At 34.4% G+C, this 17,910-nt stretch overlaps 2 protein-coding genes across 2 annotated transcripts in view; both read right to left on the bottom strand.

Annotated features, from left to right (window-relative positions):
• Positions 1-10,039, bottom strand: part of LOC139432341 (uncharacterized) — a 145,553-nt gene extending 135,514 nt beyond the window's left edge. The window contains exons 1-2 of the mRNA XM_071200821.1: positions 9,558-10,039; positions 8,929-9,379 (exon numbers count right to left, since the gene is read on the bottom strand). Coding sequence (XP_071056922.1) covers positions 8,929-9,379; positions 9,558-10,039 — 933 coding nt within the window. The remainder of the gene's footprint in view (positions 1-8,928; positions 9,380-9,557) is intronic.
• Positions 10,040-10,314: 275 nt separating this feature from the next.
• LOC139432340 (uncharacterized) lies at positions 10,315-14,750 on the bottom strand. The gene is made up of 2 exons (XM_071200820.1): positions 14,676-14,750; positions 10,315-12,504 (listed from the first exon to the last, which is right to left on the bottom strand). The coding sequence occupies exons 1-2, from the start codon at positions 14,748-14,750 to the stop codon at positions 10,315-10,317; spliced, it is 2,265 nt and encodes a 754-aa protein (XP_071056921.1).
• Between the last annotated feature and the right edge of the window lie 3,160 nt (positions 14,751-17,910).

The following is a 17,910-nucleotide window of genomic DNA, read 5'->3' as shown; positions in this document are numbered from 1 at the left end:
ACATTTTTGCTCCCAGAGGCAACAATATCGAGAATTTTACAAAAATGTTAAAAATAGAAGAGTGTTGAAAAAAAACGGTATCGGAAGCATAGTACAGAAAAACTTTTACTACAAAAGTTGTAGCAAATTATGTCCTTAAGGCAACGGTCTGTAACATTTTTGCTCCCAGAGGCATCAATATCGACCATTTTTCAAAAATGTTAAAAATAGAAGAGTGTTGAAAAAAAACGGTATCGGAAGCATAGTACAGAGAAACTTTTACCACAAAAGTTGTAGCAAATTGTGCCCTTAACGCAATGGTCTGTAACATTTTTGCTCCCAGATGCATCAATGTCGAAAATTTTTCAAGAATGTTAAAAATAGAAGAGTGTTGAAAAAAAACGGTATCGGAAGCAGAGTACAGAAAAACTTTTACTACAAAAGTTGTAGCAAATTGTGCCCTTAACGCAATGGTCTGTAACATTTTTGCTCCCAGAGGCAACAATATCGAGAATTTTACAAAAATGTTAAAAATAGAAGAGTGTTGAAAAAAAACGGTATCGGAAGCATAGTACAGAGAAACTTTTACTACAAAAGTTGTAGCAAATTGTGCCCTTAACGCAATGGTCTGTAACATTTTTGCTCCCAGAGGCAACAATATCGAGAATTTTACAAAAATGTTAAAAATAGAAGAGTGTTGAAAAAAAACGGTATCGGAAGCATGGTACAGAAAAACTTTTACTACAAAAGTTGTAGCAAATTGTGCCCTTAACGCAATGGTCTGTAACATTTTTGCTCCCAGAGGCAACAATATCGAGAATTTTACAAAAATGTTAAAAATAGAAGAGTGTTGAAAAAAAACGGTATCGGAAGCATAGTACAGAGAAACTTTTACCACAAAAGTTGTAGCAAATTGTGCCCTTAACGCAATGGTCTGTAACATTTTTGCTCCCAAAGTCATCAATATCGAGAATTTTTCAAAAATGTTAAAAATAGAAGAGTGTTGAAAAAAAACTATGCTTCCGATACCGTTTTTTTTCAACACTCTTCTATTTTCAACATTTTTGAAAAATTCTCGATATTGATGACTTTGGGAGCAAAAATGTTACAGACCATTGCGTTAAGGGCACAATTTGCTACAACTTTTGTGGTAAAAGTTTCTCTGTACTATGCTTCCGATACCGTTTTTTTTCAACACTCTTCTATTTTTAACATTTTTGAAAAATGCTCGATATTGATGCCTCTGGGAGCAAAAATGTTACAGACCATTGCGTTAAGGGCACAATTTGCTACAACTTTTGTAGTAATAGTTTTTCTGTACCATGCTTCCGATACCGTTTTTTTTTCAACACTCTTCTATTTTTAACATTTTTGAAAAATTCTCGATATTGATGCCTCTGGGAGCAAGAATGTTAAAGACCATTGCGTTAAGGGCACAATTTGCTACAACTTTTGTAGTAAAAGTTTTTCTGTACCATGCTTCCGATACCGTTTTTTTTCAACACTCTTCTATTTTTAACATTTTTGAAAAATTCTCGATATTGATGCCTCTGGGAGCAAAAATGTTACAGACCATTGCGTTAAGGGCACAATTTGCTACAACTTTTGTAGTAAAAGTTTTTCTGTACCATGCTTCCGATACCGTTTTTTTTCAACACTCTTCTATTTTTAACATTTTTGAAAAATGCTCGATATTGATGCCTCTGGGAGCAAAAATGTTACAGACCATTGCGTTAAGGGCACAATTTGCTACAACTTTTGTAGTAAAAGTTTTTCTGTACCATGCTTCCGATACCGTTTTTTTTTCAACACTCTTCTATTTTTAACATTTTTGAAAAATTCTCGATATTGATGCCTCTGGGAGCAAAAATGTTACAGACCATTGCGTTAAGGGCACAATTTGCTACAACTTTTGTGGTAAAAGTTTCTCTGTACTATGCTTCCGATACCGTTTTTTTTCAACACTCTTCTATTTTTAACATTTTTGAAAAATTCTCGATATTGATGCCTCTGGGAGCAAAAATGTTACAGACCGTTGCGTTAAGGGCACAATTTGCTACAACTTTTGTAGTAAAAGTTTTTCTGTACCATGCTTCCGATACCGTTTTTTTTCAACACTCTTCTATTTTTAACATTTTTGAAAAATTCTCGATATTGATGCCTCTGGGAGCAAAAATGTTACAGACCATTGCGTTAAGGGCACAATTTGCTACAACTTTTGTAGTAAAAGTTTCTCTGTACTATGCTTCCGATACCGTTTTTTTTCAACACCCTTCTATTTTTAACATCTTTGAAAAATTCTCTATATTGATGCCTCTGGGAGCAAAAATGTTACAGACCATTGCGTTAAGGGCACAATTTGCTACAACTTTTGTAGTAAAAGTTTCTCTGTACTATGCTTCCGATACCGTTTTTTTTCAACACTCTTCTATTTTTAACATTTTTGAAAAATGCTCGATATTGATGAATCTGGGAGCAAAAATGTTACAGACCATTGCGTTAAGGGCACAATTTGCTACAACTTTTGTAGTAAAAGTTTCTCTGTACTATGCTTCCGATACCGTTTTTTTTCAACACTCTTCTATTTTTAACATTTTTGAAAAATGCTCGATATTGATGCCTCTGGGAGCAAAAATGTTACAGGCCATTGCGTTAAGGGCACAATTTGCTACAACTTTTGTAGTAAAAGTTTCTCTGTACTATGCTTCCGATACCGTTTTTTTTTCAACACTCTTCTATTTTTAACATTTTTGAAAAATTCTCGATATTGATGACTCTGGGAGCAAAAATGTTACAGGCCATTGCGTTAAGGGCACAATTTGCTACAACTTTTGTAGTAAAAGTTTCTCTGTACTATGCTTCCGATACCGTTTTTTTTCAACACTCTTCTATTTTTAACATTTTTGAAAAATGCTCGATATTGATGCCTCTGGGAGCAAAAATGTTACAGACCATTGCGTTAAGGGCACAATTTGCTACAACTTTTGTAGTAAAAGTTTCTCTGTACTATGCTTCCGATACCGTTTTTTTTCAACACTCTTCTATTTTTAACAGCTTTGAAAAATGCTCGATATTGATGCCTCTGGGAGCAAAAATGTTACAGACCATTGCGTTAAGGGCACAATTTGCTACAACTTTTGTAGTAATAGTTTTTCTGTACCATGCTTCCGATACCGTTTTTTTTTCAACACTCTTCTATTTTTAACATTTTTGAAAAATTCTCGATATTGATGCCTCTGGGAGCAAAAATGTTAAAGACCATTGCGTTAAGGGCACAATTTGCTACAACTTTTGTAGTAAAAGTTTTTCTGTACCATGCTTCCGATACCGTTTTTTTTCAACACTCTTCTATTTTTAACATTTTTGAAAAATTCTCGATATTGATGCCTCTGGGAGTAAAAATGTTACAGGCCATTGCGTTAAGGGCACAATTTGCTACAACTTTTGTAGTAAAAGTTTTTCTGTACCATGCTTCCGATACCGCTTTTTTTCAACACTCTTCTATTTTTAACATTTTTGAAAAATGCTCGATATTGATGCCTCTGGGAGCAAAAATGTTACAGACCATTGCGTTAAGGGCACAATTTGCTACAACTTTTGTAGTAAAAGTTTCTCTGTACTATGCTTCCGATACCGTTTTTTTTTAACACTCTTCTATTTTTAACATCTTTGAAAAACTCTCGATATTGATGCCTCTGGGAGCAAAAATGTTACAGACCATTGCGTTAAGGGCACAATTTGCTACAACTTTTGTAGTAAAAGTTTCTCTGTACTATGCTTCCGATACCGTTTTTTTTCAACACTCTTCTATTTTTAACATTTTTGAAAAATTCTCGATATTGATGCCTCTGGGAGTAAAAATGTTACAGGCCATTGCGTTAAGGGCACAATTTGCTACAACTTTTGTAGTAAAAGTTTTTCTGTACCATGCTTCCGATACCGCTTTTTTTCAACACTCTTCTATTTTTAACATTTTTGAAAAATGCTCGATATTGATGCCTCTGGGAGCAAAAATGTTACAGACCGTTGCCTTAAGGGCATAATTTGCTACAACTTTTGTAGTAAAAGTTTCTCTGTACTATGCTTCCGATACCGTTTTTTTTCAACACTCTTCTATTTTTAACATCTTTGAAAAATGCTCGATATTGATGCCTCTGGGAGCAAAAATGTTACAGACCATTGCGTTAAGGGCACAATTTGCTACAACTTTTGTAGTAATAGTTTTTCTGTACCATGCTTCCGATACCGTTTTTTTTTCAACACTCTTCTATTTTTAACATTTTTGAAAAATTCTCGATATTGATGCCTCTGGGAGCAAAAATGTTAAAGACCATTGCGTTAAGGGCACAATTTGCTACAACTTTTGTAGTAAAAGTTTTTCTGTACCATGCTTCCGATACCGTTTTTTTTCAACACTCTTCTATTTTTAACATTTTTGAAAAATTCTCGATATTGATGCCTCTGGGAGCAAAAATGTTACAGACCATTGCGTTAAGGGCACAATTTGCTACAACTTTTGTAGTAAAAGTTTTTCTGTACCATGCTTCCGATACCGTTTTTTTTCAACACTCTTCTATTTTTAACATTTTTGAAAAATGCTCGATATTGATGCCTCTGGGAGCAAAAATGTTACAGACCATTGCGTTAAGGGCACAATTTGCTACAACTTTTGTAGTAAAAGTTTCTCTGTACTATGCTTCCGATACCGTTTTTTTTTAACACTCTTCTATTTTTAACATCTTTGAAAAACTCTCGATATTGATGCCTCTGGGAGCAAAAATGTTACAGACCATTGCGTTAAGGGCACAATTTGCTACAACTTTTGTAGTAAAAGTTTCTCTGTACTATGCTTCCGATACCGTTTTTTTTAACACTCTTCTATTTTTAACATTTTTGAAAAATTCTCGATATTGATGCCTCTGGGAGCAAAAATGTTACAGACCATTGCGTTAAGGGCACAATTTGCTACAACTTTTGTAGTAAAAGTTTCTCTGTACTATGCTTCCGATACCGTTTTTTTTCAACACTCTTCTATTTTTAACATTTTTGAAAAATGCTCGATATTGATGCCTCTGGGAGCAAAAATGTTACAGACCATTGCGTTAAGGGCACAATGCGGAGAATTCTTCAAAAATGTGAAATTTACAAGAGTGTTGAAAAAAAACGGTATCCGGAGCACGTTACATTTTTACTCCCGATGCATCAATGTGGAGAATTTTTCAAAAATGTTAAAAATAGAAGAGTGTTGAAAAAAACGGTATCGGAAGCGTTGTACAGAAAAACTTTTACTACAAAAGTTGTTGCAAATTGTACCCTTAACGCAATGATCTGTAACATTTTTGCTTCCAGATGTATCAATGTGGAAAATTTCGCCAAAAAATGACAATTAGTATCGACAAAAATTTATCTTTTATAACCGTCGTTTCACCTATCCGGGGACACACTGTAGATGGCTTTAGGTACCAATTAAAAATTTAAAAACAAGATAAATATAAAATAGTTATTTATATTACAAGTGGGCTAGAAACATAATTACTGCACGAGTGTGAAGAATTGTGTAATCATACGAGTACTGTAATTATGCTCTAGCCCACGTGTGATATACAGCATTTTATCTACGACTGCTAAAAATTACTAAAAAATCTATTTCTTTAGAAAAGTCTGTTTGACATTTACAAAAACATTTTGAAATGATTGTTGACAATTTTGAATTGTCAGTTTCAACACCGTGTTTACTCATCTGGAATAAGTATTTCGAAATGTAAAAACATAACAATTAATGTTTACAATAAATAGTATTGTTTCTGTGTAACAGGGACCTGCAGCGAATGGCTCACATAGTGAATCATATTCACTGATTCGTTGCTTGAGTGTTGCCTTCATTCGTCAATAGTTACTGTGAATCATATTGTGTGGTGTTCTCTTTTAAGTTACTGTATTGTCGACTCCGAGACCTGCACCGAATGGCTCTCATGTCGAATCATATTAATCAATTCGCTGTTGCTATGGTTTATTCATTCGTCAACAGAAGTGTGAATCATGTAGTGCCGTGCTCATTTAAAAGCAGCGAATGGTTTAGAACCATTTGAGAAGTTCCGTATAACGTATTGAAATTTAAAATTTTGCTGAAAAAGTGCAAAAGTGGTAAAAAACTGTTTAAAAATTATCAAAAATATTCAAAATGAGTAAAATTATTTAAAATCACAAAATTTGTGCAAAATCATTTAATGTTGACTATGTAATGTAAATTTAACTAATTACTTAAAATCGCAAAAATTTATATTAACTACGTCAACACATGTTTAATTACCTTTCATAATCTTTTACATTTTAAGATTTTTATGTTTTAATTCAAAAATTTTAACGGTTTTTTCGAGATGAAATTAGTAAAGTCATTTTCGATACACCATCACATTGGAAAACAAGGATTATCCAAACAAAAAAAAAATATTTAATGAAAAAAATTTACTTTAAAAATTGTTAAACAATAGAACAAGAATAAAAAATAGATTCATTAGGTAGCCAAACTATTATAAACTATTTTATCAAAACTTCATGAAAACTAACCAAACAATAGAAGATAATAGAAAAATATTCAAAAACTAAATTTATAATGTTGAATCAATTTCATATTTACATTATGAATTTAAAAATAGTAAATTGTTAACATTATTTGGCCCCAAACGATTTCTTTTCTCGGCAATTAAATTTCCCGCCATAGAAAATACTCGTTCAGAAGCAGCATTGCTCGCAGGAATAGACAAAATTTTAATTGCAATTCTAAATAAATTGGGATATTCCGATGCATGGTTATTCCACCATTTCAGTACATCAAAATTTACATCTACACTAATTTTTGATGTACTATAACGTTGTACTTCGTCCTCTATTACTTCTCTATTGGACAGTTTACGCTTTTCAATTACACTTGTTCGTACAAGAAAGGAAAATTGTCGAACTAAAATGCGAGGTGCCGGTTAAAAAAAAGAAAAGGATTCAAAAAAATAATTAAATTCTATTAATAAAATCAAAAATATAACTTTAATGCGAAAGCGGTTGCAATGAATGCAAATCGTGCAATTAATAAAGAAAATTATAAAGAATGCGAAAGAATGTAAACAAAGGTAAATAAAATAAAAAGCGTACATACAAGAATGCGGCGAAAATTACAGGTGGCGTGGTGGAAATTGAAGGCACACGATGCAGACGATACGGCGACTAGCGGAAGATTGAAATCTTGTCGATTAAGACTGATAACGACGGAAAAGAAGAGAGACAAAATGCGTCACACGTGCGCTTCAATTTTAAAAACAAAAATATTAACATTTATAAAAGATTGAAAATACAATAAAAATAAATTTGAATTTAACTGATTTCATTTTCTATTCCGGTAGGAACATTCACCCACCGAAAAACAACAGTTTTTAAACAAAACAAAACAATGAATTAATTAACAAGAAAACGGTAAAAATGCGATTAACAAAATTTTAAGTTTCTGAAGGTAGGGGACAAAGTTTTATTACAGGGCGTTGTAATAACCCTTGCGTAGTGCGAACGGTTACGACGCGCACAATACCGTCTGCGCCAGGATGACTGTGTTATCCGTCCAAGGGCCCATTGTAATGGAGTTTTCAGTTCATCTCTGATTAATACTAGGGTTCCAGCCTGTATATTTTTTATTGGAATATTCCATTTACACCGTTGTTGCAACGTGTGCAGGTATTCATTGCTCCATCTTTTCCAAAAGTGCTGAAGCATTCCTTGCAACAGTTGCCATCGCGTGAGTCGATTGGATGGTATATTCTGCAAATCATCATTAGGAATTTCAGAGTTTAGAGGGGAAAGGGCTAAAAAATGACTAGGAGTGAGGGTTTGCAAATCGTTTGGATCGGCACTCAAAGGGCATAGAGGCCGGGAATTTAATACTGCCTCAATCTGTACCAACAAAGTATAAAGCTCTTCGTAAGTCATAACTTGTTTTCCAACGACTCTGTGTAGATGGGTCTTGACAGATTTAATGCCCGCTTCGGTGAGTCCGTTGAAATACGGCGAAGCAGGTGGATTAAAAAGCCATTGTATGCCTAGTTCACCGCCGGCATCTTGGGCAAGTTTCGTCAGTTGGTTGTAGGCTCCGACGAAGTTTGTGCCACGATCGGAAAATATAGTAGTGCAACTTCCTCGGCGTGACATGAATCGTCGCAAGGCAGCAATAAATGCGTCACTGGTCAATTCGGACACCAATTCCATATGAACAGCTTTCGTGGAGGCGCAAACGAAAATGCAGATATAACATTTGAATGTTTTTGCACCTCTATACTTGCGGGCGGTGGTAGTGAATGGGCCAGCGTAGTCCACACCCACCGTCGCAAATGCTCTCATCTGTTGGACACGAAATGTAGGTAAATCCGCCATCATTGGTGAATAGGACTTAGGACGGGCTCTGAAACATCTAATGCAATTAGATATTACTTTATATATTACATGTCGAGGTGAAATTATCCAAAACTGATTGGTAACAATAGAAAATAATGTTCTGTAACCGGGATGTAGATACTTTTGATGAAGATGTTCTACAATTAGTTCACACAATCGATGACGACTAGGCAGTAAAATTAGGTGTTTTGCGTCATATGGGAGTTCTGAATGTTTGAGTCGTCCACCCACTCTGAGTAAGTTCTCTCTGCTAATAAAAGGCGAGAGTTTTCTAATTGGTTTGGATAATAGCTTGCCAGCTCTAATTTGCTGAAATACTTCTTCGAAATGTTCGTTCTGGACCAAACGAACGACGACATGAAGGGCATTCTGCTTTTCAAATAGCGAAAGCGTTACATTTCTATGTCTATTTGTTTTTCTGCAAATTGAAATGAAGCGCAGTACATATGCAACTATATTCTCTATTTTATTTAAATGCGAGAAACGCTCGATCAAGGTAAGTATACAATTTTGAACCCTTTCAGTAATCGCAGCGGTAATGATTCGTTCTTCGGCTGACACGACATCATCATCGGAATCTATCGAAGCCTCGTGAGGCCAATTGGACGAGGATTGCGACAACCAAACAGGACCATCCCACCATATACTAGATTTGACTATTTCCGAAGGTAAAAGACCTCGCGACCCAACGTCTGCGGGGTTATCAGCGGATGGAACGAGACGCCAGTAATTTGCAGGTAAGATTTCTTGTATGTGGCTGGTTCTATTGGCAAGAAAGGTCTTCCAGCGGTGAGGAGATGCCCTTAACCAACTGAGTACGACGGTAGAGTCACACCAAACAATTACATTAGTCGTTGTAATGACAGATATACTGGACAGGATTAATTCTGCGAGATCGACCAATAAAACAGCACCGCATAGCTCCAATCGTGGTAGCGATGTAGTTTTTAAAGGAGCCACCCTGGACCTGGCACAAATAAAAGAAGTTTTAATGGTACCACAAGGTCTAAATATATCGTAAATATGCAACCGAGCAATAACCAATTAACGAAGCGTCGCAAAATAAATGCAGTTCAGTGACTTCACTGCTCGTGGGTCGAATGAAACGAGGTATGTGTAATTTCGTGAATAAAGGAAGCTCTGACTTGAATTGTGTCCAGTATTTAAGGATATCTTCTGAAGGAACATCATTCCATTCCATCTTCGCCAACCATAGTTTTTGTATTAATTGTTTTGCGGATAAAATACATGGAGTAATAAATCCCATGGGATCATAAATGCGAGCGATGGTGGACAGAATAGCTCTTTTGCTGCAGAGAGTGTCACGTAGGACATATGAGTAGCCAAAAGTGTCAGCGTGCGGATTCCAATTAAGCCCCAATACTTTTACGAAGTCGATTTCTTCACTATTAAAGGAAATTGGCGTTCCTTCTTCTTGGAGTTTGAAAGGTTGGATCAACTGCGGCGTGTTACTTGCCCATTTGGACAATTCGAAGCACCCCAAACGCAATAGATCGATTATTTGATGCTGCAGCTTCATCGCATCAGACACGGAAAAGGCTCCTGTCACGATGTCATCGACGTACATGTAATTCCGGATAACATTTGCAGCTTCAGGATATTGCATCTCGTATATATTGGCCAATTCTTACAGAGTGCGTAATGCCAGGAATGGAGATGCGTACATACCATACGTAACTGTATTTAATTTATATTCGTTGATTTCACCGTCATTGGCATTTCTCCAGATGATACGCTGATAATCACGGTGATGCGGGGCGACGAGAATTTGGCGGTACATCTGCTTGATGTCGCAGATAAATACGTTGGGAAAACATCGAAAAGTAATTAGAATGGATACCAAATCTTGTTGTAATTTAGGCCCAGTCAATAGAAGATCGTTTAGAGATTTATTTGATGTGGTCTTGGCGGATGCGTCGAAAACGACGCGTATTTTGGACGAGCTAGGATGTATGACGTAATGATGCGGGATACAATAGGCTTTGGGATTGCAGAAGTCATGGGAACAGGGGACATATGCTGTTGCGAAAGATAATCTTCCATGAAAGTTTGATAAGCGTTGTACATGGTTGAGTTTTTCAAAAGCCATTTTTCCAGAAAAAGAAATCGAGGAAATGCTTGTTGGTATGATTGTCCAAGAGATGGTTGTTCATCTTTGAATGGTAAAGCGAGCACAAAGCGGCCCTCAGTGTTGCGATGATACGTAGAATTAAAGTGTTTCTCACATAAAACATTCTCAGGTGATTTTGCTACAGCGTTCTTCACCTGATCCAATTCCCAGAAGCGTTGAAGACAAAAATCTACTGTAGGTTCGATGAACAATGTGAGATTGGATGTAGACACTGAAGAATTGTTCGATTTACCAATCAGAAGCCATCCGAAAATAGACTCCAGCGCCGCGGGCTCATTCTGAGTACCAATTTTTCGGGCCCCAGTGAGTATTAAGGGAACCAGTTCAGCTCCCAAGAGTAGATCGACGGGACCGGGAGACGATTGGCCGACAGATATGTTAAGATGACGTAGATGTGGATAGTTTAATAGTTCAATCGGTTCTTTGAGTTGATTGGAACAAATTTTAGGGCTAATTATAGCTGTAAATTCTAAAATGGGTTGAAGAGCGTTGCAGGGTTTGATAGCGCAGGCGATAGAACCTCCATTACAATTGGAACTCATGCTATTCAATCCTTCAATAGTGACAGAACTTTTACATCTTTCAAGTTGAAGTCTCCTTTGCAGACGTTCAGTAATAAAGTTTACCATGCTGCAGGAATCAATGAGCGCCCGAACTTTGTGAAAGGTTCCAAAACGATCCCGGACCTCCAACTCAGCGACAGGAAGTAATACGGTCATCATGGAATTTAACGCAGATCCAACAGTTGTATTCGATGGGGATTGTGATGGCATGTTAGATGTTAAAGTATTCTCATTCATTGGGTTATTCAGATGTAATAAAGTGTGGTGACGTTTATTACAGATACGACAAGCATTCGTAGAATTGCATTTACTGGTGGAGTGTCGACAGCCTAAACAGCTTTTGCAAAGATTGGTCTTAGTGACAAATTCAAATCGTTGTGCGGGTGTTCTGCCATGAAACTTTGAACACTTGTATAAATTGTGAACATCGTTGCATAAAGGACAATTAAAATTACTTGGCTTAGATTTTGTTTCAGTGGCGAAGCTTGCTGAATTGGGCTTGGATTGACGAGTGAGATTAGGTTTTATATTTTTGGAGTTTGATGAAGTAAGCTTAACAGAGTCCAATGCTTTAGCTTGACTTTCCAGAAAAGTTATCAACTGCGAATATGTAGGTATTTCAAACGTGCAATGTTCAACTTCAAATTTAGTTTTAATAGAAGTATCTAATTTTTGTAATAGGATATTGAACAATAAGAAATCCCATGAATCAACAGGAAATCCGAGAGTCTTGAGCCCTTCCACATTTTCTGTGAATGTGTCGATTAATGAACGGTAGGCTTTAGCGGAACCCTCTTGTTTTATTGTTATACCCTGTATTTCGTTGTAGTACAGTGTGGCAAGATGCCTTTTATTTTGATACCTACTCTTAAGCATCTCAAACGCGATAGGGTAATTATCATTCGTCATAGGCAACCCTTTGATGAGTTGTAATGGCTCACCAGATAATGACATCAATAAATATTGATATTTAATAACATCCGAAAAGGATTTATTTTCGTGCACCATGGAGCGGAATAAATCGAAGAAACTTGGCCATGCTTTGAAATCACCAGTAAATGTTGGTAACATAATTTTGCTCAACTTTGGAGACTCGAGAGTAGTAGGTGGTTCTTCAGTAATATGAGAATCTTTGATTCTCTGATGAATTGCTTTTATAGAAAAATACGCGCTATCTGCCCGTTGGCGAATACGATCATGCTCATCAAACTCTTCCTCGGTAATTAAACCAATAACTTGATTATGCAATAATTGAAACTGTCTGTAAGTATTTTCTATATCACCAGCACTTGCAACAAAAACCAATTCGTCTTCAGGTGCAGTGGTGAGCAAAAATAAAAATATCAATATAACTTGTGAATGAAATTTCTGACCAGTCTATATAAATTGCGAAAATTATTGTAAACAGATTATAAGAATAAATCTCGTTCCAGATGTGAGCTCCAGATGTGAGCGTACAAAAAAGCGGATTTCAAAAATGACAAAGGAGTTCAGAGTGGGTTGTAAATTAATGAAAATGCGTAAAATTAATAAGAATAACGTATAGGAGCGTCGTAGCATCGTGCGTCTAGTAGTGTCGATCACCTACTCGGTTCAGTGAAGAACCCAGAAACACGTTAGCCACTGAAGAAGCCAATAGGCGAAAATAACAGAAGCGGAGAAAAAATCAAGAAACGTAAATGGATCCGGCTCGAAGGACCATTAATGTTCGTACAAAAAAGGAAAATTGTCGAACTAAAATGCGAGGTGCCGGTTAAAAAGAAGAAAAGGATTCAAAAAAATAATTAAATTCTATTAATAAAATTTAAAATATAACTTTAATGCGAAAGCGGTTGCAATGAATGCAAATCGTGCAATTAATAAAGAAAATTGTAAAGAATGCGAAAGAATGTAAATAAAGGTATATAAAATAAAAAGCGTACATACAAGAATGCGGCGAAAATTACACGTGGCGTGGTGGAAATTGAAGGCACAAAATGCAGACGATACGGCGACTAGCGGAAGATTGAAATCTTGTCGATTAAGACTGATAACGACGGAAAAGAAGAGAGACAAAATGCGTCACACGTGCGCTTCAATTTTAAAAACAAAAATATTAACATTTATAAAAGATTGAAAATACAATAAAAATAAATTTGAATTTAACTGATTTCATTTTCTATTCCGGTAGGAACAACACTTGAGAAGAAAAAATTGAAATCCTCATCTTGTCTTTTAGTATTATTTTCAGAAATTGAAGAGTTTGTATGTATAATGTCATTACATAAAATTGTGTCAATACAGAAATCTTTCACACTGTTAATTATATTTGGTTCTAAGAAAGAATTCGTTGGAGGATAAAGGAAGCAAGCTGCTTTGTGGTAGATGCTTAAATTTAGAAGCCACTTACTTTCAATCTGGTTCAAAATATTTTCTTTTAGTTTTCGTATAGGTGGGGTGTGTTCATTTACTTGTGTACATGTTTGTCTTGAACTATTCATTGAAAGGTATACATAATTAATGCTTACATAATTTACTCCTTGCAGTTTCCTATTAATTATGTCAAATTTATCAAAAAGTTCAACCAACCTGTTTAACATTGGGAAATGTATATCTGTTAATCTATATATTTCATTGTTACCAGTAAGTATTTCATTTATTTTGAACCAATTTTTTAAAATTGACTTGAATAACTTGTAGTAAGAATTCCAACGTGTAGAGCAATAGTTCTTTAATGATGAGTTTAACAGATGCTGCAAATTTGATTTTTTTAAATATTTGACCAATTTTTTACAGGCCTCAAATATTGGATGTAGCTCTTCTGTATTTTGGAATGCAGCTTCCAATACATTGTTAAACAAATGATTAGCACAGTTTATGCGTTCGTGGTCCTTTAACGCTTTTATAATGTTGGAACTCCGATCGCTTACAAATATCACATTTCTCATATCTTTAATTTCAAAATCCGATAAAAGTACTTTGATTTTTTTTTGAAATATTTTCCGCGGTACATCTGTCCATATCCATTGTTTTGGTTCCTAGAACTAACTCTTTGTGGTGGCTATTTTCGTGAAAATGTAAAGTGGCGCATAAAAAGTTTCTTTAATTTTAGTTATTGATACTCCTTCGGCAATAATAGGGCGCAAATCACGAGTTATTTGTTTTTTTCTTTCCGTTGCCATGTCGTTTACATAACGTGGTACTGTTGTTGAATTCGGAATCAGGTCGTCAATGTTAATATTACTTCCATACTTTGCCCCAATATCGATCAATTTTTGAACCATTTTTTTGAGGCCCTTTCCATCTACCGATGAAAAAGGCCGACAATCTTCAATCGCCCATTGAGAACAGGCATGCAGTACACTCTCTGTGTCTTCAGTATTTACATGTGTTATTTCTCGTTCGCCAATATTATTACTTTCAATATAACATCTATGACGAACGAGGTTTGAGGTTTGCTTGTCATTATATTTTAAAATTTTGTTGCACTTTCGGCAATAAACAATTCCATCTATTATACTGTCATCTTGTTTTTTAATAAGGCCAAATAAATTCCAAATTTTACTCACACTATTTGGTTTTGCTATTATATGATAATCACCAGTATTGATTTTTGTAATTATTTCAACAATCGCCATATCCATATTGATTCACAACACACTCGTTTCTTGAAAAAAACTTCTTCGCTAATGACAATTTCTCGATGAGAATTTAAGGAACTTAGATAAAGTCACTACTGGTCACTACCAATTGACATTTCACAGCGTACTGATTGACACTCTTTGATTTAAATTAATAAAATAAACTACACAAATTTGTAACAAAAGTAACTAGATTTGTTAATATCATAGCCTTCTAATAGTGTCATCTATTAGATATACATTTCTTTTAAGTTCCGATTTCTTGAAAACGATTTTTTAACACTTTTTTTTGGTTAACTTTGAATAATTTTAAACAATTTCAGATAATATTGCACGTGCTTAGACAAGTTTAAATAACTATAGATATATTGCGCCGAATTTAGATAATTTTAGACACAATAATTTCAGACATTTTTGTGTATGTTTAGCCAAATTTAGATACAATTTAATCATTTCAGGCAATTTCATAAAATTTTTCAGTGTTCAACAACTTTAGACAAATTTAAACAATTTTAGATAAATTTTGCGCTTTTAAATAATTTTGAACAAGTACCTATACATAATTTCAGTAATATTTTAAATATTTTTCACTGGCATTTTGTAAAATTTTGATAATTTTAGATATAAAAAATTTAGACAATTTTGTACAAGTTTGGCCAAGTTTTGATTATAATAGCCACATTTTGATCGTATAAAATATACGGTTTTAAACAAGTTTAAACAATTTAAGACAAAATGAACGCTTTTAAATAATTTTGTACAAGCTTACATAATTTCAGTAACATTTTGAACTATTTTGTGAAATTTTGATGATTTTAAATACGTTTTGAATATTTTAGACAATTTTGTATAAGTTTAACCAAATTTAGATAACTTTGCATAAATTTAAATTGTGTCTTAAATTCAGTTTAACATTAATTTATTTATGTTCGGTAGTAAAATAACAACGATTGTGTACAAAAGCACTATTGTGTAGGTGAGGCAATGAATTATTTGAAATGATTCGCGAATACTTTTGACGATTCGCTGTTTTTCCATATGTGTGTTACATATGAGAGAGACGCCTACCGCTTGATGTTGTAGAACGACACTACACCATATTGAGCGAATCGCGTGTTACATTGCAGCGCGCTCTTGATGTCTTAGTGTTGATTCACTATTCGTTTTTTGTGAATGTTTCATTTGGGCGAATGAAACTATTCATGCAGGTCTCTGCTCTGTAAGTAGATAGCACTTTTTCTTTTATATTGTTGCTCGTTTCAATAAATTAAGTCTGTTCTGATTAGGCTAAAAATGCGTTACGTAATGAAACCAGTGCGGTAATGAACTTCATTACGTAACTCAAATCACCTCAAATGAGTGCGGTAATGATGACTTATCCAAGCAGGCGTAGATAAAATAATTAATTGCCAATACAAGGTTCTAAAACATATTATAAATTGATCAATAATCTTTAGTTGGTAATAACATTTATTCATGGCCAATTTCCTTTTTAACTACTGAGTAAATAAATATATATAACAGATAGAAGATTAGTAGGCAATTATGAATGAGCTGCTGAACACAGTCCTTCAGGGTGGTTCAGTTTTTCATCGGGAAACTTTACTAAGACTTATCTTGACTTATCTAAGACTTATCTAAGACTTACTTGTCGGGAGGAACCGGACCAAACCAAATCATATGTTGTTATTCGTTTTTCATTTTTTTTTCATTTTCGATAAGACCTCTTAGTAAACGAAGCTGAAAAAGATTTGGAAGTTAATGGCGATATTTTCGTACAATTATTAAAATAACGCTGATGATCAATACTTAATGTTAATGTATAAGATATTTTTTTATAACCCATATTTTTTTTTGTTAATATTCCATGGCGTTAAAAAGTTGTTATAAAAAAATCAAAGGGGTTATGAATTTCATCCCTTTAGAGGGCGCTAGGGAAGTTTAAGTATGGTTGAAAATAAGGTGTTAACCAGTAGTACATACATACAAAATTTCAAATTCTATGGTTTACTTATACCCGAAATAAAAGATAAAATGTAAATTTTTGGCTCAACTTTGACAGCTCATAGCTCGAAAACAAAAGACTTGCGACCCTATGTTTATATAAAAGCCATGTGTTATTTTGGCAAGTACTACATCCTAGTAAAGTTTCCCGATTAAAAACTGAACCACCCTGTATATTTCTGAAATATCATAAATAAAACAAGGTTTTTTACGTTCTTACGGTCAAAAACAAAATACATAAATAAGATAAGTAATAAGCTATTTACAATCAAAATAAATACAATCAACATTAATATATATAAATCTTTTCCTTCCATTTTTTTTATTCGTTTCATGTAGATAGGTACGAAAAATAAAAATGCATGAATATCATTGAAATAGAGTATAGTGCGACATCTCTTAATCATTGGTGAAACTAAACCGATTTTTTTTATCAATTTTACGAACCCAAGAGGTTCGAATCGCCACCTTAAAACCATTTTGCACCGCTTTCACAAACTCTATTTTATTAAAATCTTTTGGCGAGTGTGAAACAAACAAAATGAAAAATTGTTGTGAAAAACTTATAGTGGGTTGAGGATATCAAACTTAACGGCTGTTAACTTCAGCTAAACGGGTCAGCTGAAGCGTTAAGTTCCTTACTGTTACGGTTGCAACTACTGCTACGGTTACGGTTACGTTTGATATCCTAAACCAGCCATTACATTCCATCGATCGACAATTCGTCGGCGTTACGTCCAATGCATGAAAAATAAGTGTTGGATTTCACTGCGATTTTATCTTATCCTGTCTTCCTCAAGAGAACCAAGAACCCTTTAGTTCACAACAAGCTATCTTTTAAAAGGAAAAACTGAGGAAAATAGGATTCTGTTTTGCACAATAACAAATTAAACATATTAACAATATATTAACATATTAACAAATTTAAAAAAATAAGAACAAGAACATTCCAAAAGAAAATATATAAAATCACTTTGCAACTCTAAAATAAAACAAAAAAAAAATGGAAAGGATTAGAAAAAGGACAATACAAAAAAAAAGGTAACACTGTGTGAAAAAGGTAGCTGATGCATAAACTCTTATTATAACAACATCATAAAAATCTCATTTTATTTCGCTTAAACTCGTAATGATCTTACTTAATGTCTTTTAAAAGTGC

This window comes from Onthophagus taurus, unplaced genomic scaffold (genome assembly GCF_036711975.1).
Source record: "Onthophagus taurus isolate NC unplaced genomic scaffold, IU_Otau_3.0 ScKx7SY_15, whole genome shotgun sequence".
Taxonomy (NCBI): domain Eukaryota; kingdom Metazoa; phylum Arthropoda; class Insecta; order Coleoptera; family Scarabaeidae; genus Onthophagus; species Onthophagus taurus.
This window is presented reverse-complemented; position numbering and strand designations above follow the sequence as displayed.